At 39.6% G+C, this 27835-nt stretch overlaps 1 protein-coding gene across 1 annotated transcript in view; it reads left to right on the top strand.

The window, feature by feature from the left end:
• The first annotated feature begins 4157 nt into the window (after nt 1-4157).
• Pola1 (DNA polymerase alpha 1, catalytic subunit) overlaps nt 4158-27835 on the top strand; it is a 303693-nt gene continuing 280015 nt past the window's right edge. Inside the window, exons 1-10 of the mRNA XM_052732483.1 lie at nt 4158-4423; nt 9692-9816; nt 12841-12937; nt 15177-15257; nt 22889-23004; nt 23467-23529; nt 24369-24461; nt 24889-24976; nt 25245-25446; nt 25535-25713. Of these exons, the coding sequence (XP_052588443.1) occupies nt 4381-4423; nt 9692-9816; nt 12841-12937; nt 15177-15257; nt 22889-23004; nt 23467-23529; nt 24369-24461; nt 24889-24976; nt 25245-25446; nt 25535-25713 (1087 nt within the window). The 5' untranslated portion in view covers nt 4158-4380. The remainder of the gene's footprint in view (nt 4424-9691; nt 9817-12840; nt 12938-15176; nt 15258-22888; nt 23005-23466; nt 23530-24368; nt 24462-24888; nt 24977-25244; nt 25447-25534; nt 25714-27835) is intronic.

Genomic DNA, 27835 nt, shown 5'->3' with positions numbered 1-27835 from the left:
TTGTCTCCTCCAAAATCCAGAATATCGAAAGTGACCCACATACAGCAAGATACTGGGCAGCCAGAATAATAACATACATCCACTGTGAAGTAATTAAGAGATTATTTGTGTTAAAGCTAGGGAAACCCTGATATGTACCTGTTTGTCTCTATTCCTTGTTAGATTCATTGATTTTAGTCTGTCTGGTCCCTGATTTTGATAGTCTCATCCATTTTTGTTTTAGAGGTGACATGGATTTCATTTTGAGCTAAATTGTCTCTATTGGGTGTTGACTCAGTTGGTCTCAGTCTCAGAGTGTTTGCTGTTAGGCCAAGGACTCAACCAAACTCCATTAGGATCAGACACTACAGCACCTCATGGGCACAGGGTAGCAAATGTCATCCAGACTGGTGTGCTTTGTCAAGGAGTAGGAGGAGAAGCCCTTTGATAGTCATCAATGCCAAGCATCTTTTAGGTAGGTAAGACAAGAGAGGGCTCTTACATTTTATGCATAAAGGGAAATGGTTTGAACTTGGGCACAGTTCTATATTCCTCCTGTCACTCAGACTCTTTGTGGACCATTAAGAACATATTATGCAAGTTCTGTTACTATTTGCTTAATTTTTTTCCAGCTAGCAGATGATCCTTTCACAGTCACGAATATATATAGATATATATATTAACATTGCCTAGTTGAGCTTAGAATCTTTGTATGACCCTAAAGCTGATTTTGCCAATATTACCTAAAGAAAATCAGGCACAGGGTCTAGATTCATGTGAACAAACTCACATAGATATTGAGACCAAAGTGCTAATTTGCTAATTTTTTCTAAGAAGCATACCTAGGAAGCATGTCAGAATATAATCTCATTGGCTAGTGTGTTGGGGGACATTTGATCACACCGTGAACCCCAAGTTTGCATTTGTGTTAATTAAATAAAATTAATCTTGGGTCAGGAGGCTAAATTAGCAACTAGTTAACAGAAAGTAAACATAGTGCATCAGAGGGCATCTCGAAGAGACAGAGAGATGCACCAGAAGAAGTAGGGAGGGATTTGGAGTGGCACAGGTTTTTTTATTTGTTGTTGCTGTTTGACGGAGTAGAAGAATGCTTTTTTTGGGAGACACCAGCAAAGAGAGAAGGTTAGTTAGGTACTACTCAACCTCTCTGAGCTATCAGGTTTCCACCCCAGCCTTTGAATCTTGAGTCTTATTTATATAAGACTACATATATTTATAGTTAAAACTACTTTTAGCAGCAGCGACAGAGCCGTGGCCTGTCAGAACAGAATTCTCTCCAGGCTTCGGCCTGAGCGGCCAGGCCACTGCTAGAGAAGCAGGTTGGTAACTGCAAAGTTGCAATTGCTGGCTGAGATAGCAGTAGATTAAGGCACAGTCACTGTGCCAAAGATAAAACACCACCAGTGTAGTTGTTTCCTGCCCCACCCCCAGTTACTTTCTTTCCCCACTTTGTCTCTTCTCTGCTCCTATATCTTCTCTCTCAAAGAAAAAAAAATCTTAGTTTATTAAAGAAAGATTGCTGAAGTAGAAAATAATCTCCAGAAAAATTATTCTTGCCCAACGTATCTTCAGAGCCTTGAGCAATACCAGAAATAGGCACTTGATGAACATTTGGTGAATGAATGGATGCCATGGAGTTATTTGTCTGCTCTTTTTTTTTTTTTTTTTGGTTTTTCGAGACAGGGTTTCTCTGTGTAGCTTTGCACCTTTTCCTGGAACTCACTCTGTAGCCCAGGCTGGCCTCGAACTCACAGAGATCCGCCTGGCTCTGCCTCCCGAGTGCTGGGATTAAAGGCGTGCGCCACCACCGCCCGGCTTATTTGTCTGCTCTTAATGGTTACTGTCATTTAAATGACATACACTGGCATTCAGCAGAGACAGCTGTACAATGGAAAAAGGGAATCAGCTTTGGTGTGATACAAATCAAGAGGCTGGATCTCTCATTTAGTACTTATTTTATTAAGTTTCAATAAGTAAGAAAAAGGTGAAAGTAAAAAAGGAGTTTATTTTATAGAAATAGGTTCCACTAAATATAATGGGAAACTCAAAATTAGTGCTTTTAAATATGTTTGATATTTACTTCTCTTTCACGTAGAAGTCTGGAGTTAGTCAGCTTAAGTATGTTATGGTGGCCCATATATAGGGACCCATATCTTATCATTCTGTTCCACATTTTCAGCATGTGACTTTCCTTTCCACTTATTCCATGACCCAAGATGGCTACAGGACCTTCAGCCATCAAATCTGTGTTGCTGGAAGAGACAAAAAGAGAAGGGGGAGAAAAAGAAAAGAAAAGAAAAAAGAAGTCTCCCAGCACTCCATAGTGAAACCACATTTTGTGGTATAGAAATTTGTTGCATAGCTAAGCCTTTTTCTTGGTACAGAATGCCTGGAAATACAGTATTCTTTTTTGTCAATGCACCTAGCTGAAACTTCATGTTCCATTACTAAGAAGAAAGAAGAACAAAGATAGATGTCTTGCTTGCTTGGCCTCCTCAAATGGTTAGTTAGGAAGGTCAGTGTGGTCAGTGTGTGTAAAGCACCAACATAACCAAAAAAGTTTATCATAATCAAATGTATTAACTGATCAAAGTTTCTGCTAGTTGAAACACTTGATTTCATAATTTTGACTGTTATAGCCCTTTGGTTACTTGGTTACACTGATAATAACACCCTCTTAAAATTGTTAGCTGTCTTTTAGGTGGTGGCTTTTTTTTTTTTTGAGACAGGATCTTACTATGTATAATAGAATGGCCTGGAACCTGTTATCCTCCTGCACCTTGAGTGCTGAGATTACAGGCATGTGCCTTTGCACCCAGCTCAGATGGTGGGATCTTTAATTTGGAAAAAAATGTATTTCATTTACATATTTTGTGCTCATGTGTGTATGTATGAGTGTGTGTGTGTGTGTGTGTGTGTGTGTGTGTGTGTGTGTGTGTGTGTGTAAGTGTGAGGAAAACTTGTGGAAGTCAGTTCTCTCCTTCTACTTTCTACCATGTGGGTTCAGAGGATCAGACTCAGAGAAGAGAGTCAGCCTGGGCAGCAAGCACCTTTACCCGTGGGCCATCTCACTGCTCTAGATGATGGGATCTTAATGGCATTGTACAGATATTTTTTCAATTAAATTTCACAATAATTCCTTAGATAAGTAGAAACATTTTATAAAAGAAGAAACTTAGTTCTCTGAAACCAGGCCAAGGCTATAAAGAAGTGTATGACTCAAACCCCAAGCCTAACTCCACCTGAGTGTTAAATTCTCCCAATGTTAAAGAGAACATTAGAAACAGAAAGTATTTATAATTCAATCATCTTGGCAAAATACACATTTTGCTTATGGATTTCATATACATAAGTATTTGATATATTGTTGCAATTAAGTATGTACACATCAATTTACCCTTTGCTCTTTCTAATGTGAAATATCATTAAACACTTCCCATCTTTTGTTTTTTCAATTATTTTTTCTTTTTAATGTTTGACCATTAAACCTTCCCTCTTCTTTTCCCTGTATCCATCTCTCTTTCTTTTTTGAGGCAGGGTCTTCCTCTGTAGCTCATGCTAGCCTCAAACTTAGTAGTCCATTTCGGGTTCAAAGTTACTATCCTCTTGTCTCAACCTCCTAAGAGTGAAGTTTACTGATAACTTTTTTTTTTCTTTGAGGTGAAAGTTATATTTTTGGTCAAAAACTGTCTCTTAAAAGAAATAAACAAATGCTCAAACAAGCACAAACCAAATAAGTCATTTTGTTGTTTTTCAAGTGCATTACATCAGTCAGATTGTTGCTTTTGAAGGCGGCCACGAGCAATTTGCTTAAGATGGTGCACACACTTTTAGGTTATGACATACATTTTTGTGGATAGCCACACTCGGAGAGACAAGGGACCAGGCAAGAATAGATTGTATATGGTGAGGAAGTCTCTTTTGGGGGGTTGGGGTGGGGAGGACAGAGACGGAGCAGTGACTGAGAGGAAGAGACAGTATCCCTTCCTTTTATGCCCGCCCGCATTTCTTTTCTCAGAAAATCATTTCTCATGACCAGAGAACCCCTTTTCCCACGAATCCTTCAGGTTTTTTAATAGCATGCGTGCGCCTGCGCAGTGTCTTTAGGAGGTTTCTTTTCAGCGCCCGACCGCTTCTTTCTCCAGTACTCCTCAGGCCTCGCTGAGGTTCCCGCTTTTCCCGCGGGGGTCATCACAGGGCGCCAAATGCGCTCCCGCGGGAAGGCCGGGGGCGGGGCGCGGCTCGGCGCTGCACGTCAGTGGCCTTCCGGGCGGAAGTCCACAGCCTTCCGAGCCGCTGATTGGCTTCGGTACTGGCGCCTATCTCGGCCCCCGCGCCAGTTTCGGGCTGCTTGGCGCGGAATCGGGAGACTGTCTGACCATGGCGCCAGTCCACGGCGACGACTGCGAATTGGGCACAAGCGGTGAGCGACGAGCGCTGCTCGGGGCATCTGGTTGGGAGTGTGGGGGTCGCGGCATGATTGAGTGGGGCGGAGGGTCTCTGCTTTTAATTCTTCCGAAGGTGGCGTGCTCTCGGACAGCCCCTCAGGTCTGTTTGGTGGGTGCCTCTAATCTTTCTGGGCGGAGACCCTAGGGGCTTCCTTATGGGGTCGCTGGCTGAAGGATTTTTTGTTTGGGAGGTTTCCTTCTCTTGTGACAGGCGCCACACTCGTTGGCTATTTTCCTTTCCTTTGATGAGTCGCGCACACGTGCGGGTTACAACTTCATGGCAACCTGTCTCGGCAGCGTTTGCTCTCCCCTGATTGGAACTGTTTCGTTGCTCCCTTCTCAGGTGTCAGTTTGAGGTCCGGGATAGAGCATGCGTGTGCTTCCGTTTCTAGGAAGTCCCAGGAAAATTGTTGGCATTATTATAGAGGAGAGAGCTGCAAGTGCTGTCCCCAGATACAAATGAATCTTGTCTTTAGAATTTTTCAGATTCTGCGGGAAAATTCTTTAAGTGCTGCATAGAAATAGTATTCAGATGTAGTCATTTTGGGCGAAGTTTGTAAAAAAAAAAAAACAAAAAACTGTTGTAGCATTTTGGATGCCCCGTATATCAGGCAGTTTGTGAGTAGTAATCTTTTATTTCCTGAAGTTATTTCCCGAAGTAGGATTCAGAAATGCAGATGGCCTTGTCTGATTTCTGATTTTAAGCAATGTTCAACTGAAGTGACTTAACTTCAGTTCTAACTTAAAATCAGATACTTTCTTAGCCTAGCATCACATGGCCTGTCACTCAGTGTGCATCGCCATTAATGAGATCTTGCTGCCTAATCAGTTTCCTTTGCATTCAGCTAGTTTTAAATCACACGTTCCAAATTTTCTTAGCCTTTCTCTTTTCTTTGAAGACAAATTATTTTGGAGAGTCGACCAGCCTGGATTACAAATGGAATGTCAGATGTGAGAACATGAACAGTCTGCAGCCCCCCTATCAGTGATTTGTCTCTAAGCCCTTTCTTCACCCTAAAAAACTGTACTCCATCTGTGAACATCAAGAAATCACTCTTTGGAGGATACTGTGCAATCTTGAGACCCCTCTTAAGTCATGGTGTTGATTAAGTATTTGCTGGGGACTTGTGACTGGAATTTTTCCTTTAGAGCAGATGAAAAGATTGTTATGTGAAAGACTGCTGCAGGTTACTGTCTCTGCCTGCTTTTGGGGAGGGTGGAGGTACTCCAAGTGGTGATTTGAAAACAATATTTAAATCTTCGTGTTTTTTTCCCATTGTTGTTCTTTTTTACTAACTTGCTTACATGAAGCATTAGAGACATTGTTTTAAAAAAAAGAAAACACAGGCTTTTTTTGTGTTGGAAGTTGGAACACATGGACAGTGGCAGCAAAAAAATAGCAAGGTGTGTAATTAGCTGCTTTTGTACATAGAAAGCCATCGGGGGTTTTTAATGATAAAAAAATCTGGTATATTGGTTTGTTCAGCAAATATTTATTATGTCGGTACTAGGCATAGGCATTCTGCCAGGCTCTGGCATTAGCACGACAGGTAGAGTGGATGTGGTTTCTACCTTCATGGAGTGAAGAAAATAAACAGTCATATGTAGTGCCACATTGAATCTTCCCTGAGGAAACTGCTTGCTTTATTTTTGCTTTCTGGAGCTAGACGAAAGTATTGGCTAGGTGTGGAGTGGATGTATGTGTATATGTGTTTGATTATTCTACAACTACACACACACACACACACACACACACACACACACACACACACACACGCATTCACACATGCATACTGAATTTCTCCTGTACTGCTAAGTACAAAATGAGATAGCCGTTCTTTTTTAATCCTTACAGCTTTATGGGGCAGATGTGTTTTCCCCCTTTTCATGAGTGTGAAAGGGTCTTAAAAGTAGCTCTTCCTGTGTATGAAAAGAGATTGGGAGTTTAATAATGATCAAAAAAGCCAGCTACTGGAACCAACTCTAGTTGCTTTAAATAAAAGAAATTTATTAGACTACTATGTTGTTTGCAGTGATCATGTAGGACTGGAAAGCCTATCTGGGGGCTGCTTAGCCAGAAACAGGCATTATCATTGTGTCACAAAACTGGGCCAGAGAGGAGGTCATTGCCAACTGTAGAAAGATACTCAGATGTTGACGTTTATACCTTGAGATATACTGGCCTCACATTTTCAGTTCTGTAGTAGTTGCTATTTTTTTTGCAAACTTCCTTAATGCATGTCTCCTTCCTTGGGACATTAGCCTCCAATTTAAAATCTGAGCCCCTGTTTGTCATTGGTAGAGACTATTTTATATGTTCATAGCCTAGCTACAAGGCATCTGGGAAGGAACACCTACTTGTAGGAGCACCCACTATAGCAGGTCAAAGGCTCTGTGAACCCTCAAGACATAGGGAGAGAATTTCTCAGTTTCAGATACTAGGCAGCTTAGCAAGGTGAGTCTGTCATTGAGGCACATACCTACAGTCCTACCACTTTGGAGGCTGGGGCTGGAGGATCATCATTTAAGGACAGCCCGATTACCTAGCGAGACCCTGTCTCAGAAAACAGTGAAATGAAATAAAAGAAGATAACTGTTCACCGATGAACTGGCTTACTGATGGTCTCGTGTCGCCCACTAAAAATGACAGAACTGGGGCATTTGTTCCGTGATGTCTAGAATCTAGGCTCTAATTTTCCTACTTGCTGTGTATTCTTGCAAGGAAATTAGCTTCCACACTGGCTTTCAGTTTCTGGAAACACTTTTCACTTTCTTCTCTTTGTAATTTGGCTCAGGCCTCTTCTTCTGTTTTCTGTCACTTTTTATCCCGTTTTTGTGATGTTGAAATTCTATTCCAGTTTTTAGGCTTGCTGGAGACCTCTCCTGTGAAACTTTTCTCAATTTCCTGGACTTAATGGTTCTCTCCATTTCCACTGCATTCTTACTTTTTCTATGGCACCATTTAAGGTCCTTTTGTATTACTTAACAGTGATAACTTTGGGGACAAGGAAGCTGTCTTATTTGTATTTGTATTTCAGACTTTGTGTAGTGGTACAGTGTTGCCTGTGGAGTAAATCTGTTTAAGATCTAGAGAGTTTGTGGGATGTCAAGGTCTTGAATTGAATACACTGAATTCATTCTCAATGGCTATGCCCAATAATCTCTGAACCCTTTTCATGTAGGCCTACTCAAGATTCTTTTTAATCATTTGAATGACACCCAAGATTTTTGTGACTGTCATCAAGTATCTGCATTCTTTAATTTTCGCTTAATGCCTTTCTGAAAATATATTTAAAAGTCAAATGTGAATATCAAACAATAGACTGAGATGCTACAGAGATTCCATTTCCAGAAAGCTAGGGAGAAAACAAGATCTCTAATTACACTTTACCTTTATGATATAGTTTTCAACAGTTTATTGCCAACATTGTGTGCACATTCTTTACATCTTATTTTCTGATTCAGTCAGACACTTAGTCAAACAGCTTAATGTCACAGATGTTCCAGCATGGATGTTTTTAGGATGCCTCTTATCAATGTCTCCTTTTTTGTGATTACTCCTCTTAATAAATCAGCCAGTATCAAATAAAATAAAACACTTAATTTCACAGACATATGTGACAGTCATGCTGAGCCTAAACTCATGGCTGCCAGGCATTGTTGATTTGATCATTCACCATGTGTATAAAAGTCTTAATTCTGTGGATGGAGAGAGAGAGAGAGAGAGAGAGAGAGAGAGAGAGAGAGAGAGAGAGAGAGAGAGAGAGAGAGAGAGAGAGAGAGAGACAGGAGAGAGAGAGAGAGAGACAGAGAGACAGAGAGACAGAGAGACACACAGAGAGAGACAGACACACAGAGAGAGAGAGAGAGAGAGAGAGAGAGAGAGAGAGAGAGAGAGAGAGAGAGAGAGAACACTAGTTTGTGATGATCCAAAGCATAGATGGTCAAAAATTGAATGCGTGAACACAAGGTCTTCTTATATTTCAGTAATTTTACAAAGGGCATTTCAACCATTGTGAATTTTTACTATAGTCCTATATTGTCATAATATCTGAGCCCTCTTTTGAAATTCCTTCAGCCAGCCTATTTCTCTGACATTCCAGGTGCTTTCTGTCTACCTCCATTAGTGCATATGCTACTTAACATTGTTTTAGAGCCCTTTGCTACTCATCTCCTGTGTTAGATTGTATATTTCTATGAATTTAAGGACTATGTCTTTTTAATATCTGTTCTGTAGCATCTTGTACTTTGCAAAGAATAGATGCTATTTAACTCCTTTTGTTTTAATTAATGGAACACCAAATAAATTGTCCTTTTATGATTTGCTGGGTTGCTCGTGGCCTGTTGCTTCTGATGGAAATGTTGAGTCTGATATCCATCTTTCATGTTTCTCTACATGATTTTGAGATTTTCCTTTTTTTAGGGGAAGACTAGAACTCGTGTGCTGCTTAGTTTTAACACAAAGTAGGATCATTTGGGAAGAGGGAACCTCAGTTGAGAAACCATCAGATTGGTCTGTAGGCAAGTCCATGGAGGCATTTTCTTGATTGATTATTACTGTGGGAGGGCCCAGTCCACTGTGGGAGTTGCCAACCCTGGGTAGGTGGTCCTGGGAAATGAGATATAAGGAAGGTAGTTGATTGTGGTTTTGAGAGGAAATCAGTAAGCAGCATTCCTTCATTTTTTTTTCTGTTCCTGACTCAAGGTTCCTTCCCTGACTTAACATGAAATTAAAACAAACAAACAAACAAACAAACAAACAAACAAACAAACAAACAAACAAATAAACCCTTTCTTCCTGAAGTTGCTCGTGGTTAGTGGTTTTATTATTATTATTGCTACTATTATTATTTTAGTTTTTGAGACAGGGTCTCACTGTGTAACCCTGGCTATCCTGGAACTCACTATGTAGACCAGCTGGCTGTGAACTCAGAGATCTACTTGCTCTTGCCTCCTGGGTGCTGAGATCAAAGGAGTGTGCCACCATGTCCAGTCTTGTAGTCAGTATTTTATCACAGCTACAGAGAAGTGAAAAAGATTATTGGCTTTAGCTCTTTTAACTGGAAATTAGAGGAAATTTCTGGAGAGTCACAGGATCTTCATATTTGGACATGAGTGTTGTGAATTATTTTGCATTCTAAAAATACTTGGTTATGAGCGTCTAGAAACAATCCTTTGGTTTTGAGGGAATATGGCTGGTAATTTTATAACATCTCATACACTCGGTTTTTTTTTTTTTTCAGCTGTGTCAGATTCAGGGAGTTTTGTAGCTTCTCGAGCTCGTCGAGAAAAAAGATCAAAGAAAGGACGCCAAGAAGCTTTAGAGAGACTGAAAAAGGCTAAAGCTGGTGAGAAGTATAAATATGAAGTAAGTAATGTTTTAATCCTGTCTTTTATTTAATTTACAGCCTGCAGGCAGTTCTGTGTCACCTTCACCTCGTTAGAAATATTAATATATTTAAAATATTTTTTCAGAGTAGGGAGGCCAAAGGTAGAATCTAGGACCTCTTACATGCTGGGTAAGCATTCTACCACTGAGCTATATTCCTAGACCTTTTTTCACTTTGTGTTTTGAGATTGGAGCTTACTTAAATGGCTCATGGTAGTCTTGAACTTGTAATCTTTTTTTTTTTCCTTTTTTGATTTTTCTAGACAGGATTACAGGATTTCTCTGTGTAATAGTCCTGGCTGTCCTAGAACTCAGTTTGTAGCCCAGACTGGCCTTGAACTCAACAGAGATCTAACTGCCTCTGCTTCCCAAGTGCTGGGACTAAAGGTGTCCCACTGCCCAACATTGAATTTGTAATCCTAATGCCTTAAAGTTTTCCTAGTCGGTAGAATTACAGGCCTGTATCACTAGGCCTGGCTTATGATTCTTACAACATAATAGTTAACATATATGGCATGAGGTAGAGTTACAGATTATGGAGAGTACTAGACCCTTTAAAGTTGTCATCTGGAGCTTTGCATGCCATTTTAAATGAAAGTAGTTGCACGTGTTTTCCCCTTATTTAGCATACTGCATGTCCCTTTGCTTAAGGGAAATGAGAAGTGTTTTTACTTTTAATGATATTAAGTAGTATAGCTAAGTACTTTCTCAGAATTGTTCGTAAGCTCATTTGCTAGGGGATCAGCATTGGAAATTTGGGCCTTATTTTTGTTGGTAAGATTGAATGGGATACTCTTGACTGTTTTTTTTAAAACCATTGTTTATGGCCTGTAGGTAAAAATCAGAATGCACAACATTGTCTAGCCTCACCTTCCACACTCTTGAGTATCTTAACTGCCAAGGGTAGGAAGAGATTAACAAATACTAGAAGATAATAGCAACTAATATACTTTCTGAGTTAACACACATTTGAAGTGCTTTTACCAATAATACTTTTCATTAAATCTTCCCACTGATCATATGAAATAGATGATATGATTAACAACACTTTTCAGGTGAAGTAATGTGGCACAGGAAGGTTAGTGAGATCCTAGTGGAAGAGTCTTTATTTGAACCTAGGTGATCTGACTTGGGAATATTTGCATTTAACTCTGGCCTGCATTGTATTGGGGGATTAGGCAAATAGAAAGGATTTTGCCATTTGATACCATTCAAGTTAAGTGAGGCTATGAGATCATAAAGAGTTGCTAAAAGGATTACACTGAAGCAGGAGTAAATTTTTTTGTTTTTGGGTTTTGGAGACAGGGTTTCTCCGTGTAGCTTTGGGTGGAACTCACTCTGTAGACCAGGTTGGCCTCAAATGCACAGAGGTCTTCCTGCCTCTGCTTCTTGAGTGCTGGGATTAACGGTGGGTGCCACCACTGCCTTGTGAGTAAAGCATTTTTTAATATAGGAATTTCTATAAAGGAGATCTCTGTGGCATTTCAGATGTTGGTGTTATGTGGCTGAATCATTTTATACATGGTACTATTAATTGTATAGTTCTAAAAAGAGTTCGTGCTGGTCAGGAGCAGTGTGCATTTTAAAGATAGTCTACTGGACTTGGGGTATGGCTCAGTGGTGGAGTACTTTTCTAACAAGAGCAAAGCCCTGTGTTTATCCTCAGTAACACACATGCAGAAGACAGAATAAAAAAGTTTCCTTGTGTCTTTTAAAAATATGTTTTTATTTATGTATATGTGTGTGTCTGCCTATGTGTTTGCACCCCTGGAGGCCAGAAGAAGGTGTTCGAGCTCTTGGAGCTGGAGTTATAGGTGGTTGTGAACCATTTCATTTGGTGCTGGGAACTGAACTCAGATCCTCTTAAGCACTGATCCCTCTCTCTTTACCCCCATCTTGTAGTTATTCTTCATAGTGGAAATCCAGTTAGCTGTTAACTACTAGGCTCTCAAGGCTCTGTGTTCAAGTTTTTTCCTAAGATCTTAGCTTTTCTGGTGTATTTGGTATGTTTCCCCTTTAAAAAGGCAGACTCCTAATGAGGGGGCAATTTTTTTTTCCAGGACAGGGTTTCTCTGTGTAACAGCTCTGGCTATCCTGGAACTTGCTTTGTAGACCAGGCTGGCCTCGAACTCACAGAGAGATCTGCCTGCCTCTGCCTCCCAAGTGCTGGGATTAAAGGCATGTGCCACCATCAACCAGCCAGGAGGGGACAATTTTAAATGAGATCTGCCATATTCTCAATCTGGCAGGTCAGTGGTCTGTCACTATGGATAGCTACAGCAGTGGTGTGCATCTGTGCATTTATTGCTTTAACTGCAGAGGTGGTCTGATACTTTCATATTCATGGGCCAGTGTGATTTGAGAATTTACTGCTTTCACTGGACTTCCCACTTAGGTCCCCATTCACTTCCAAGGCCTCACTTTCAGGGAGGATTAGTGGTAAGACAAACAGGTCACTCAAAAAACCATTTCTTCTTTGCCTACAGAATATAGAGCAAATTTGTTTTGCTCATTTTTGGAGGGCATAAGTAAGGTATTTCCTTTGAATTTTATTTAGTTAATTGAACCGTTACTAAAATGTGTCTTTGCAGGGCATTTGTCAGTTAGTGGTGAATGGTTGCACTATGCCTTATGCATTTGTTAAGTATAGGAAAAAACTAGTCTAGAAATAATGTGAACAATCCCCAAAGCAGCTAATGAAGAATTGGCTATAATTCAGTTTGTTTTTTATGGAGTAGATGAGTAATTGATGGTGTGACAAGTGTATTATGCTAATGGAATCATTTAATATCTTATGTTAACACCCACCTAAAAGGAATACTAAGTTAATTGATGTCTATTTAAGGAAAACCCTGCAGTGGTGTTGAATGTCAGAACTCATGATTTGGTTGCAGCTACTCCATCAGGCTGCCATTCCAGTTTCAATTTGACAATTTTTTTTCATCAGAATTGTTTAACACTTTCACTCCATTTGAAGCTTTTCCATAAACTTTGTAATGGCAGGTTGAGGACCTCACAAGTGTTTATGAAGAAGTTGATGAAGAGCAGTATTCGAAACTGGTTCAGGCACGTCAGGATGATGACTGGATCGTGGATGACGGTATGTGGGAGGAAATTGCCTGCTAGGCACTGTTCTAGTTACTTCTTGATTGTCATGTGGGGCAGTTGCTATGCCTGAGGAGATGTGAGGCATTTTCATTAGTTATCTTTCTCTTTGCTGTGATAAAATAATTGATGAAATCAACTTAAGGATGGTAAGGCTTATTTAGGTCACAGTTTGAGGCTGTAGTCCATCATCATTGGGAAGGCAGGAGTGACATTTTATCTGCAGTCAGTAAGTAGAGAGAGAGGAATGTTTTGTACTTTATTTGCTTTCTTCTATTTAAGTCCAGGGTCTCTATGGAATGGTGCTGCCCACCTTAGTTAACCTCAATCTAGATAGCCTCCCAGAGGCTTATCTATTAGGTGTTTATGGATCCTGTCAGTTTGGTTGACAGTCAATATATGGTGTCACAGCATTGCTACATATTTTTTGTTTAGATTTTCCTTAGTTTTTTGAAGATGAAGAAGCATAAAAATAGGAAGTTGATTTAAGAACCCTTTTGAAAATAATAGGCACATACCTAAGAATAAATCTCCTAGGACATGACCATGTACGAGTTAAAAGGGAATGTAGATGAATTTCTAAATGGTCTTATTAAATAAAAAACACGGAACCAGATATAGGGGTTAAAGCCTGAGAGAGATCAGAGGAATAGAAACAGCCACAAGCTAACTTCACCTCATCGATACCTCAGCTTCCAAATGTGAGTGACTTCATGTCTACCCACGCCTGTATGCATTGCTGTTCTGCCATCTGATTTGCTCTCTGTGTCCAGCTACATCACTTCCTCTTCCTGCCCAGCTCTGTCACTTCTTGTCTGTCTGTACAGACCTCCAGACCTCCATGGTTAACTAGTGTTGGAATTTAAGGCATGTGTCACTATACCTGGCTCTGTTCCCAGTGTGGCCTTGAACTCACAGAGATCCAGACAGATCCCTGCCTTCCAAGTGATAGGATTAAAGGCATGTGCTTCCATTGCCTGACTTTTATGTTTACTTATAATGGCTGGCTTATTCCTCTGATCTCTAGGCAAGCTTTATTTATTAAAGCACAGATAAAATATCACCACAAGGAAATGCTTACGTCACTGGATTCAGTTATCAGTGCCCTCCTCTAAAAAAAGGAATAGTGAGGAACTACCAATCTGTGAATCCAACACACAGTCCCATAGCCTGTGGAATTAAGGGATGCACTTCAGGTTCTGCCTTTGCCACTTTCCATCTAGCTTTGGCTAAGTCAGTTAATATCACCTAAGCCACAAGTTTTCTGGAGATCAGAGACCAGCTTCCAGAGTTGCTATGAAGAGTACAGCAGGTTGTAGGTGTGAGATGTAATTTGAGCCACAGAAAGCACCTTGAAGGCTGTTCTTTCTGTTCTTATATAAACCTCAGTGGTTCCTGCTTACAGGTTCTAGGTTCTGGTTTCTTTTCTTTTTTTTCTTTTCTTTTTCTTTTTCTTTTTCTTTTTCGGAGGTAGTGTTTCTCTGTGTAGCCCTGGCTGTCCTGAAACTAGCTCTGTAGACCAGGCTGGCCTTGAACTCACAGAGATCTACCTGCCTCTGCTTCCTGAGTGCTGGGATTAAAGGTGTGCACCACCACCACCGGCATAGGTTCTGATTTCTTGGCATGAGAATTTTGGACAGAGGAATGAGATGAAGACTATGTCTGTGACTCCCATTTCTGTAATTGGGGTTGACTATGTGGCTAGTCTTCCCTTGGAAATTAGGATACCTTTCAGCGTTTGTGGTATTTCCTTTTCTTTGGTAGAGCAAAATGGCTATAAAGCAGCCTTCTGTGTCAAAGTTTTTGATCCTGTGGGTCAGATCATTTCTCTAGCTCACCTAGCTAGATATGCTATATATCTTTAGGATTTGACTCTACATCTGCTGGGTGGATGCTGCTATACCTTTTTAAATACCCATTTGAACAGAATTCTTTCTACCAAACATAAATTGGAACAGACCAGAAAAAGTGAGTAGGTAAGTCTTTGGGTTTTGAATTTTTGAGTCATGAGTAAAATACTATTGTTGACTTGCTTTTTGTTACTTTGAGGCAGGCTTTCTTTCACTCTGTAGCTCTGGTTGTCCTCTAGTTCCTTTTGTAACTCGAGCTGGTCTCAAGCTTGCAGTCTTCCTGCCTTAGTTTCCTGAGTCCTGAGATTACAGAGATGCACCACCATGCCCAGCTTTTGGCCACTTTTAGAAACTTGATTCCAATATGAAATTTTATTTTTTCAGATGGTACAGGCTATGTGGAAGATGGCCGAGAGATTTTTGATGATGACCTTGAGGATGATGCACTTGACACCTCTGGAAAAGGTACCTACATTTTGTTTTGAAAAATGTCATTTTGAGATTTGAAGAATTGCCTAAAATTTGGAGTAACTTGGTATTCTGATACAGTCTGCCTTTGAGAGTATGTTCTAATAGAGAAACAGTTGGGTAGAAAAATTATATGTAAGAAGCAAAAATTTCCACAGGAAATAAAAAGTATTATGTTCCTGTTAGACTTTGATCCTGTACTTATTTTAAAAATTTCAGTTCTTTTTTTTTTTTTTTTTTTTTTTTGGTTTTTCGAGACAGGGTTTCTCTGTGTAGCTTTGCGCCTTTCCTGGAACTCACTTGGTAGTCCAGGCTGGCCTCGAACTCACAGAGATCCGCCTGGCTCTGCCTCCCGAGTGCTGGGATTAAAGGTGTGCGCCACCACCGCCCGGCAAATTTCAGTTCTTTAGTAATTTTAGAATTGCAGATTTTGAGGGATGCAATAATAAGTAATGTCTTTTAATTCCTACAGAAGTGATGTACTTAGATTAGCTCTTTAATAATTGTATAGTAGAAAAAAAGGTTTATATCCCAAGATATTTATGAAGGCAGCCAAACACAAAACTGTAACCTTCCTTGATGCATTTGTTGTAGTTGTTAACTTGATAGTGTGGTAACCAGTAGTAAATTTAGTAGATGATAACATCACGTAGGTGTGTGAAAAAGTGACTGAGCCTGCTGGGGAATCAATTTGCTTTAATTGAAATTTTAAATGATATAACCCTCATTTTGGATTAACATTTTATACATTTGCTTCCTTTTCCTTTTCCTAACCACATATACAGGGACTTTTAGGGTGAGTTTTTTGAACTTCAGCCGTGATTTCCTAAGAGTAAGGATGCTTGTCTGTTTAACCATAGCACTGTTTTCATGGTATTTAATATGTTGTCTATAGGAAAAAATTTCTATTTTTTATTCTAATTATTTATTTTATATTATATACAAATTTTATTCTAATTATTATTGGCAATAAGTTTGATTTCTTGGTTAAGATGGTAATTAGCTCAGAAATATCTTTTATACTTAAAAGCATTTATTGACATATTTATTTGTTGTGTGTGTGAGAGACAAAGGGATGGAGGGAGAGGGGCATAATAATGCACTGGCATGTCTGTGCCACAGTGAGCATGTGGAGGTCAGAGGACGTTTTGGGAATTAGTTTTCTCCTTCCACCTTGCTTGGAGGCAGGGTCTCTCTCTTTTTTTTAAGATTTATTTATTTATTTATTATGTATACAGAAGAGGTGCCAGATCTCATTACAGATGGTTGTGAGCCACCATGTGGGTGCTGGGAATTGAACTCAGGACCTCTGGAAGAGCAGTCAGTGCTCTTAACCTCTGAGCCATCAAGGCAGGGTCTCTATTATTCTGTTGATTCCTGCTGTGAACTCCAGGCTAGCTGATCTCCAGTGTAGCTGATTCTCCTATCTTAGCCTCCCATTTGGCTATAGGAGTGCTGGAATTATAGATACACACTACTCCATCCCAGATTTTTTAAAACCTGGCTTCTGGGGACTTAACTCAGGGTGTCAGGCTTGCTCAGCAAGTACTGACACTTGATGAGTCATTCCTTGGCTCCCATAAGTTTTTTTTAAGATGCAAAGTTTACTTTAGTTTTTAATGTCTCTTTACTCTTTGATCTTATTTTGTGTTGAACAGCCGTACCTCCCTTCTTCCCATTCTTTCTGTCTTTCATGATGTCAAAACTTTTAAAGGGCTACTTGTTTAGTTGAATGTTCCAATGTCTGGGATTTTCCTGACTGCTTCTTTGTGCTTAGGTTCAGGTTAGATATTTTGGCAACAGTAAAATGTATTTCAGAATAAATGTGGCAACATCTACAGCATGGATGGAATAGAGACCTTCCCATTGATCAGATGTCATTCATTCCATTATTATTGATAATACATTTGATTTCTTGGTTAAGATGATGTCAGATTGGCCGGGCGGTGGTGGCGCACGCCTTTAATCCCAGCACTCGGGAGGCAGAGCCAGGCGGATCTCTGTGAGTTCGAGGCCAGCCTGGTCTCCAAAGCGAGTTCCAGGAAAGGCGCAAAGCTGCACAGAGAAACCCTGTCTCGAAAAAAACAAACAAAACAAAACAAAAAAAAAAGATGATGTCAGATTATTTGTAAAACTTCCTTTATCCCTTTGTAATTATGCAGATACAGGGTGATTTTAAGTCATGTATATTGTATATAGCCAGTTTCCTCACAAAACTTCACCAAATGCTTTGAGTAGCTATTGGTGATCCTCTTTCCTATTTTATTTTTAAATTATTCATTTAATTGCTTTGTGAGATAAGGTATTGCCATGTTACTCAGGCTGCTATCAAACTCTTGAACTCAAGTGATCCTTTTGCCTAAGCCTCATGTGTTCATTAAGCACTGCGGGTATCACCACACCCAGCTTCTCTGTTCTTTTATATTATGACATCGAAACTGGACATTTCTAAGAAATACACTATTGAAGTTCAGTATCCATTAGCATGTTTCCTTTTGTGTCTGTTGGTTGCTGAGCACACATGTGGGTGAGTATGCCAGTGGCCAGAGAAAGACATTGGGGAATCTTCCCTTAATTCTTTTAGACAGGGTTTGAAGTCTGCTGTTTTTGGCTATGCTGGCTGTACAGTGAACTCCCTGAATCTACTCATTTGCCCATCAGCACTGGGGTTACAGGCATTCAAGGCCACATCTGGTTATTACTAGGGTGCTGGAGATTTGAACTCAGGTCGTCTTGCTTTCATAGCAAGTGGTCTTACTGAGCCATTTCCCCAGACTCTCATTTTTCCTTTTGAGGTTCACGTTTGTTTGGTGGAGTCCTTTTCTGTTTGTTTGTTTGTTTGTTTTGAGACAGGGTTTCTCTGTATCTTTGGCGCCTGTCCTGGAACTCGCTCTGTAGACCAGGCTAGCCTCGAACTCACAGAGATTCATCTGCCTCTGCCTCCCGAGTGCTGGGATTAAAGGTATATATCACCACTGCCCGCTGGTGGGTGGTGGAGTCCTTTTAATCATCCTTTTGACAGGGTCCTACCGGTCTTTGAACATTCCCCAGTTTTTAGGGCAAAGATGATGTACTTATCATGTACACTTCTATCATAAACCTGGAATTGGCTGTTTATCCCTAGAATTTTGATTTATTTTAAGTGGGGAATTGTATTCAGATCTGGGGAATGGAGGTACTCATTGCCACTGAAGTATAGAGGCTATGCTTGAGTTATGGCAGTGCTATTATTAATTGTATCATTTTGATCTGATATTGACCTGATCCTATCACCTGTCTAGATTTTAATTTTGCCACCTGTGTAGTAGGAAGTTGGAATGGACAGGAAGCATCTCAGAGAAAGGGTCTATGTCCCAGTTGCCCCCGTTTTGATCACAGTAGCCAGTACAAAGAAAGTGTGCAGTATTTCTTGAGTGAAGGAGCAATCATTGTGTTTCCATGATTGTATTATTCTTTCTGTATTATTATAATAATATCTTGATTAGATATCAGTGAAGAGAAGTTTTGACAGTAGAAAACAGATAGTCTTAGAAAGTTTTACTTCATATTTTGTACCACCACATACCTATAGCTCTTAACTGTTGCAGTATCCTTTGCCAGAAGCCAGGTAAGATCACAAGAATTTACGAAGGGAAATAGAATCCAACAATCTACTTTAAAATTTATAGAGAAGTTACAGAATTTTGGCTAGAAGTAAAAGGTCAACTGTATTTGAAAATACCTCATCATAGATTGGCTGCATATCATAGAGGGAGAAAAATATATCAACTATATCCCAATGAAAAGAAATCAATGAGAATGCACAGTAAAACAAAGCACTAAAGAATTCCACATCAATATTTGCTTATAGTATTTTCTTCCTCTGTTTCTTCTGTGTAAATCCTACTAACCTACAGTGGTGAGATGAAAGCCTTCTCATGAAGCCTTTCTTCTTTGTTTCAAACCTCTGTTGACCTCTCTATATTCAGTCTTAAAGCCTGAGTTTTGTTTACTGGCATTTTAAACATTGTTCCAAATGATGTCATGAAAAGCTAAAGACCTTCATGTAATTCTCTTAAAGTCTTCACAAATGTCCTACAGTTTTCACAGTTCAGGCACACGAAAAATACATTAAAATGTTTTTATTGTTCATGACTTTTAGTAAATTTGCAATGTGTACAGCCATTTCCACTATCTGAGTCCTTCACTTTTAGATGCAAGCCTAAAACTTGCTTGACTCATTAAGCAGTCACTCCCCAATCCTTCAGTGCTTAGCAGCCATTGATCTACCTTATATCTCTGGATTTGCTTATTCTATTAGAATATTTCATATAAATGGAATTATAACAATAATTGACCTTTTGGGTCTGGCTTCTTTGACAGCATAATGTTAATTTATTTCATTCATGTTATAGCATGTGCTAGAACTTTATTTCTTTTTATGAATGAATAATATACTGTTACATGATTATATATATCACATTTTGTTTATCTGTTTGTTAGTTGATGGGCATCTGTGTTGTTGTTTCCATCTTTTGTTTATTGTCCGTACTGCAACTTTGAACATTGTGTTCAAGTTTTTGCTTGAACACTTTTATTTGTTTGGGGGGGGATATATATCAAGAATTTTGTGTGTTGTTTTGATTTATTTTTGTTACATAAAAGATAGTGTCTATAGATAGTTATTTTCCATGTTTTCTTTCACATAGTGAGGTACCTTGAAAATCAGTCTAGTGTTATACATAAAGTATGTAGAAATCTTTCCTTTGTTTTTATGTCCCTGTAGCTGCAAAGCATCATGTGGATGCTGCATGGTATAAGTATGCACTCATTACAATGAACTCCTTGGAAGAACACTTAAATCAATAATTTGTTGTTACAAATAGTACCATATCCAGTAGCTCTGTGCCTTCCTCAGGGAAAATTCCTAGAAATGAGATTGCTGGCTTAGAGAGTAAGTGTACATGAAAACTTTTTTAATTATCTTAAAAGTTTTTTTTAAGATTTATTTATTTTAAGTGTATATGAGTAGTTTGTCTGCATGTGTGTATGTGTACCACGTGCATGCCTGATGCCCAGGGAGGTCAGAAGCAGGCATCACATCCCCTGGAACTTTAACTGCAGTTATGGATAGTTGTGAGCCACCATGTGGGTGCTGGGAACTGAACTGGGTCTTCTGTAAGAGCAACAAGTGTTCTTAACTTCTAAACCATCTTTCTATCCCCATCTTTATTTTCATTTTCAAAGTTTGTTCATGTTTTGTTTACATGTATGTCTGCATCAAATGCATGCCTGGTGCCCACAGAGGCCAGAAGAGGTCATGAGATCGCCTGGAACTAGAGTTATATAGATGATTGTGATCATGTAGGTACTGGGAATTGAACTTGGGTCCTTTGGAAGAACAGCCAGTGCCCTTAACCCATTTCTCTTTTTAGAAAATTATTTTTATTTTATGTTCGTGGTGTTCTACCTGTACATATGTCTGTGTGAAGGTGTCAGAAATTCTGGAACTGGAGTTACAGACAGGTGTGAGCTGCCATTCGAGTGCTGCCTTAACCCATCTCTTAAGCCCTGTTTTTTTTTGTTGTTGTTTGTTTTTTACTTAGGGGCTTATTATGTAGCACAGGTTATTTTTGAATTCAAGCTCCTCCTTGAGTCCTCCTGTCTCAGCTTGTTGAATGCTAGGATCACAACCCTGAGCCACTATGCCCAATTATGTTCTTCGTAGGAATTATACATTTTCATAAACAGTGTACAAGTGACTGTTTCCCCCAAATCTTGCAAACAATGTATTGCCAAGCTTTTGAGATAGGAGGGCTTTTGCCTTGTCTTACTGTATCTTGTTTTATCCTTTTTGGCTATCATCTCTTGGAGGTCTGCTCTTCTCTGAAGAGGAAAGGAGGGGTAGTGAATCTGGGGGAGAGGGAAGGTGAGGAGGAGCTGGGAGGAGTGGAGGGAGGGGAAACTGTGGTCAAAGTGTACTGTATGAGAGAATAATCTATTTTCAATAAGAATAAAAAACCAAACCAAACAAATAACAACAACCCAAAAAGTACTTTGCCCCTAATTGAGGAGCTATTGGCAGTTGATGGTTGGCAGGGAGGGAGACTAGAAGTCTTTGGGAGGAGAATTAAGCCTGAATTTTGGTATCACACTGATGTTGGGGCCAGGGAGTTGGAGGTTATATGTCATTAAGATATATTGTATATATATCTGAAAATTTCAGCCAGGTGTGGTGGTGCACACTTTTAATCCCACCACTGGGAGGACAGAGGCATGCAGCTCTTTGAGTTCCAGAGTTTCAGGCTAGCCTGGTTTATAGAATGAGTTCCGGGACAGCCAGGGTTACACAGAGAAACTGTCTCGAAAAACCAAAAGAAATAAAGAAAATTTCAAAAAATAGATTATTAAAAATTTTGAGTACCTCCAAAAATACTGTGTTCCTCTATTTTTAAATTTGTTATTTTGGTGTTAATACTGATTTACTGCTTTACAAATGGTTAGTCAACATGGCTTATTGAAAACTCAAGTAATGTGAGTTGCCAACTTTATTATACAGTACATTTTCATAAGTAGTTGGGTTGTTCTCTAGACTTTTCTTTTTAGGAAGCAGAGTAGAAGTTTATTAAAATATATATATATATATATATATATATATATATATATATATATATATATATATTTTTTTTTGGTTTTTCGAGACAGGGTTTCTCTGTGTAGCTTTGCGCCTCTCCTGGAACTCACTTGGTAGCCCAGGCTGGCCTCGAACTCACAGAGATCCGCCTGGCTCTGCCTCCCGAGTGCTGGGATTAAAGGCGTGCGCCACCACCGCCCGGCTTAAAATATATTTTTAATAGAATTAAGAATGGATTATTAGAAGGAGGGGTGGGGCCGGCGGGGAGGTGGGGAAAAAAAACAGAATGGATTATTAGAAAGCAAGGTACTTGGAAAGAGTGAGACATAAGTGTGTTTATGAGCTTCTTATAGGAGTGTCACACCTTTCTTTAGACTTTTTTTGTTTTTTTGAGATGGTTTCTCTGTGTAGTCCTGGCTGTCCTGGAACTCACTATGTAGACCAGGCTGGCCCCGAACTCACAGAGATCCTCCTGCCTCTGCCTCCTGAGTGCTAGCATTAAAGATGTGCACCACCACCACCACCACCACCCCCCGGCTTCTTTAGATTTTTTTATGTCATCTAGTGTGTGTATACTGCTACTGTACTGTTTAAATTAGTCATTCTTTGAATGAGCAAGTATGCTTGTGCCACTCAGTTTTGATACAGCATAGAGCATGTGTCCAGTTGCTATTGGTTCCAGATTAGCTTTCTCTTCTTATTTTTCTGGGAAGCAAGACAGCAAGCTATTCCCTTTTCAAAAGCTTTGCATTCCTACTGACAACTACTCACCTAACTGCCCTAATACTTAACTCATTATATTTCATTGCTTTTTGTAATTCAGTCTTGAGTTTTCTTCAGTTTATCTCATTTAAAAGATTCTCTCCTGTGTACCTTGTGCAGAATTTCCCAATTTTGTATTTTGAATTCTTAATTTATTTTCTTCTTAAGTTCTTATATACAGACAATGAGTGATTGTGACTAGGCTTTAGTTTTCCATCCAGTGCATGTTTCTGAATACTCTCTATTTCAATAGGAAGTGATGGCAAAGCACACAGAAAGGACAGGAAGGATATAAAGAAACCTTCAGTGACAAAACCAAACAATATCAAGGCAATGTTCATTGCTAGTGCTGGGAAGAAAACTGCAGATGTGAGTTTCATGTTTCCTTATATTGTGTCTTTTCCCTCTATGAAATGAATTTAATTTTTCATTGCTCAAATGGTATGTGTTCAATACATGTTTGAGTAGTGTTCTATGAATTGCACTTTGTAAGATGAATTTAGGTTTTATGTGAATATAGTTACCTTAGTGGTTAGGTAACTTAGGAGAAAAAAGAAAATTGAATAGAAATGCTGAAATGACAGCATGTTTAGTTTTAGTGACAAGCAAGGAAATTATGGAGTAAAGATGAAAATAGAGGCTGGGAATATAAATTTACAAATTAAATATGCACAGGTAATTGTTAAAATCTGAGTAGTAGATGAGAGTTAGCAGTGAAGAACTGATGGGGTTAGGTTCTTCCTTTCAGAGATGAGTGTGTGGTCTGCATGAAAAAGTTCAACCTAGAGCATTCTCATTTGAGCTTTCTTTACATTCTTATATACTATACAGAAAACAGTAGACTTGTCCAAGGATGATCTGCTAGGTGACATTCTACAGGATCTGAACACCGAGGTAAGTGAATTTCCTGGAGTTGTAAGCTATGCAGGGTCATAGACTGAAGAAACAGACTATCACTAAAAAGGCAAGTGCCAGGATGCCACCACGCATGCACACACAGAATCTCCCCGCCCTACATACAAAAAGAAAACAAAAGCCCTCAAATTATTTTCTTCTCACTCTTTTAGGTGAGGAGTTTCCAACTGTTACTGCTCTAAGATTATGTAGATGGGCTGTGTGGGTGTGTGTTGGAAGTAGTAAGAATATACCCAGGAGTTGGTTCTGTGAATGTTCATTGCTTGTATTCAGTTACTATAGTGTATGTTCCATAAATAGATTGAAGCCTGTCAATCTGCACACTTGGGCATGAGAGCCCCTTTCTGAATTCTGAGTGGGAGTGAAAGAAGAGTAAGTGAGCTGTCTTTGATAGCACTCAAACTGGCTCTGTTATACTGTGAATTCTGAGATTTGGCCATATCTCATATAGACTAAGCTTTTGTTTAGAGGTGTACTTCTTTCTAAGTAACTACTGATTAATTGATGAATACCAACACTATGTAGTTCTATTTTGCTGGATGTTAAATGTAATACCTGAAAGGGTAGGTGAAGAGAGTATGTTAAATTCTTGAAAGAAAAAATACTTAGGGATGGATTAAATATCTATTCTGGTTTTCTAGTGATTTCTGTAGTATTGTTGCTATAGTAACTGCAGTACATGAGCATGGATCCTGTCTGGGGGGGGGGCAGGTAAGGAAAATGCTTTACTTATTGGGCATAAGTAAAAAAATGTACTTTTTCTATTATGTGGTAAACCAGGCATGACAGTGAAATGCCTGTCTTCCTCTTCCTTTTAGATACCTCAAATAGCTCCACCACCTGTATTGATACCAAAGAAAAAAAGATCCACTGGAGCTTTGCTCAATCCTTTCTCAGTGCACACCTCTAAGGTAAAGTCAGTAGAAACATCCTCCTTTTTGATTTATTGTTCTGCTTTAAATTGGTTTTATTTGCCTGTATGAAGGAGATGATGATTTTGAATTTGTTTTGTTTCTTTTAAATTAGAATTGCCATTCAATATATAGTTTCATGTATTTCAAAAATAGCATGTGTCTGCTTTTTTCATAGTAAATTTTGTAGTAACTAGTACATGTTTATTATAGGTATTACAACTGTGTTAAATGTAATAATTTTCTTCCTGGAAACAAGTATTTTTTGTGTAAATCTAGGTAACAGTAAAATAATTGAAGCCATTACATTAATAATACACAAAATCTTTCTATAAGTGGGGACTGTCATTATCTTTGGTCAGCGTAGGACAGTTGCATATTTTTAGTATGCAGTTCTGACTGACTAAACACTTAAAAACATTTACAGGCAATTCCTTCAGGAAAACCTGCTTCCCCTGTCCTCAGGAAGGAGCCTCTGTTAACTCCCATTCCTCTTAAATGTACTGAATTTGCTGGTAAGTCTCATGTCAGGCAAAAGTGCAAGTGGTTGAGCAATAACTGCCACACATAGAGGCTTGGTAATATAGGGGTGGAGGTAATTTTGAAGGTGGCACATCTAATCATGAAAGGTTGAATTTATAGTAGTAAAAATTAAAAGCATCCAACATGAAGATTAAAGAGAAATATAAGTATAATGTATGAAAAGGCTGTTATTTCAATGTTGAGTAAGCTTTGTGCCCCTTGGTACTAGCATGTGATGGGAATATGTGGTGATGTCTACAGGAGAGCTGGCCCAGCCAGAGTATCCAGAAGATGAGCAGGAGTCAGGGATAATGGAGTTTGAAGATGGTGACTTTGATGAGCCCATGGAAGCTGAGGAGGTAGATGGGGAGCCTATGACTGCCAAGACTTGGGACCAAGAGAGTGAGCCAGTAGAGAGGGTGAAACATGAGACAGATCCTAACGAAGGGACCATGTCTTTCTTGTGAGTGCATTTTATGATTTTTCAGAAAAATAGTACTCTAATTATTCTGTTGGATTTTATAAAGTTTGTGAAAATGTTATTTCTACAGAGAAAGTTTTGTCCCAGATGTCTCTTGTTGGGACATGGATCAGGAGGATGAAAGTAGTTTCTTAGCTCAGGAAGTCCAAGTGGATTCCAATCACCTTCCATTGGTAAAAGGGGCAGATGATGAACAAGTGTTTCAATTTTATTGGCTGGATGCTTATGAAGATCCGTACAATCAACCAGGTAATCATATCTAAGGTAATCTTAGACTTATTACAGAGTGTAGTGCCTTTTCCTTTAAATACCTTAGTGATTCTGATTGGCTTTGTTTTTCTAATAAAATTAGATAGTAAATTGTCTCTTTTAAATTAATTAATTATTTTGTTTTTTGAGAAAGGGTCTCTCTATTATGTAGCTTTAGCTGTCCTGGAACTTGCTATGTAGACCAGTCTGGTCTTGAACTCACAAGATCCACCTGGCTCTGCCTCCTCTGTGCTGGGATTAAAGGCATGTGCAGCCACGCCTGGCCTAATTTGTATTTTTATACAACAGAGAACATTCATTGTGTGCTAGACACTGAGGTTGAGTGAGCAAGCTGGTCAAATTCCTTATATAGAAGCTTATATTCTAAGTGGGGTGAAAGTGGATGGTAGTTGGAGGGTGACCAATTGACTCTTTCTTAAGAATTGAATCCTACAGGACAGCATGGTCTGTGGAATCAACTAAGCAGGGTTCATAGGGGCTTACAGAGATTGAAGTGGCAATCACAGAGCCTGCATGGGTTTGCGCTAGGTTGTCTGCATATACATTATAGTTGTTGGCTTGGTGTTTTAGGGGGACTCCTAACTGTGGGAGTGGGAGTATTTCTGACTTATAGGTGGAATTTCTCTGTATCCTGGCAGCCGCTCCCAAATAACCACTCAGAAACTTATTATTAATTATAAATGCTTGGCCAATTGCTTAGGCTTGTTTTTTTAGTTATCTCTTATAACTTAAATTAACCCATTTCTATTAATCTATGTGCTGCCCCAAGGCTCGTTTACCTCATTTATTCATTTCCCATACTTCTTCCACATCTGGCTCGCAACTCTCGTGACTCCCTGACTCTGCCCTTTCTTCTTCCCAGCATTCTCTCTGCCCCAAAAATCCTGCCTAGCTATTGGCCAATCAGGTTTTTATTAACAATGAGAGCAACACATCTTCACAGTATACAGAAGGATTATTCCACAGCACTGACTCTTTTGCCTGCTCTTAGGACCCTTTTCCTTCTATTGGGTTGCCTTGCCCAGCCTTGATGTGAGAGTTTGTGCCTGGTTTTATTGTATCTTGTGCCATGTTCAGTTGATGTCCCTGGGAGGCCTGCTCCTTTCTGCGGGGAGATGGGGGAACTGAATCTAGGGAGAAGGGAGGTGGGGGGAACGACTGAGAGGAGTGGAGGGAGGGGAAGCTGCGGTAAGAATGTATATATGAGAGAAGAATAAATAAAAAATAAAGAATTGAACCCTGGATTGAGATGAGGCACGTATCAAGCTAAGGTAAAGGCACTTTAGTTTAAGGAACCAGTAAGTGCAAAGACCTAAAAGAGGGAGGAGGCTAAGGAGGCCTGTGTGGTTGTAATACCATTGGAAATGACAAAATTGATGCATAATGAATAATGAAGTTGATGATAAAGGCCAAAGGCTAGTATTTTAGTTACAGTTGCAATTGCTGTGGTAAAGCACCATGACCAAAGGCAAGTTTGATAGGAAAGGGTTTATTTCCTCTTATAGTTTGTGGTCCATCTTTCAGGGAAGTCAGAGCGGATACTCAAGGAACTTCATGGTCTCATGAAGAGTGCTGCTTACTGTCTTTTTTGCTCCTTGTGGCTTGCTAAGCCTTCTTTCTTTCTTTCTTTCTTTCTTTCTCTCTCTCTCTCTCTCTCTCTCTCTCTCTCTCTCTCTCTCTCCCTCTCTCCCTCCCTCCCTCCCTCCCTCCCTCCCTCCCTCCTTCCTTCCTTCCTTTCTTTCTTTCTTTCTCTTTCTTTTTTTTTTTTGGTTTTCCGAGACAAAGTTTCTCTGTGTAGCTTTGCGCCTTTCCTGGAACTCGCTTTGTAGACCAGGCTGGCCTCGAACTCACAGAGAACCACCTGCCTCTGCCTCCCGAGTGCTGGGATTAAAGGCTTGCGCCGCCACCGCCCAGCCCAGCCTGCTTTCTTATAGCCCCTAGGAACAGCAGCTCAGGAGTGCCGCCGTCCCCAGTGAGCTGAAGCCCTGCACATCAATTATCAGTCAACTAAGAGCACCACGGGCTTGTCCACAGTTCAGTCTTGGGGGGCGTTTTCTCCAATGAAGCTCCCTTTTTCCAAATGACTCCAGGTTGTGTCAAG

The sequence above is a fragment of the Peromyscus californicus genome, unplaced genomic scaffold (assembly GCF_007827085.1).
Source record: "Peromyscus californicus insignis strain IS unplaced genomic scaffold, ASM782708v3 Scaffold_10__1_contigs__length_136768540, whole genome shotgun sequence".
NCBI classification, from domain to species: Eukaryota; Metazoa; Chordata; class Mammalia; order Rodentia; family Cricetidae; genus Peromyscus; species Peromyscus californicus.
Note: the sequence above shows the minus strand (reverse complement) of the source record. Positions and strands in the feature narration are given on the sequence as shown.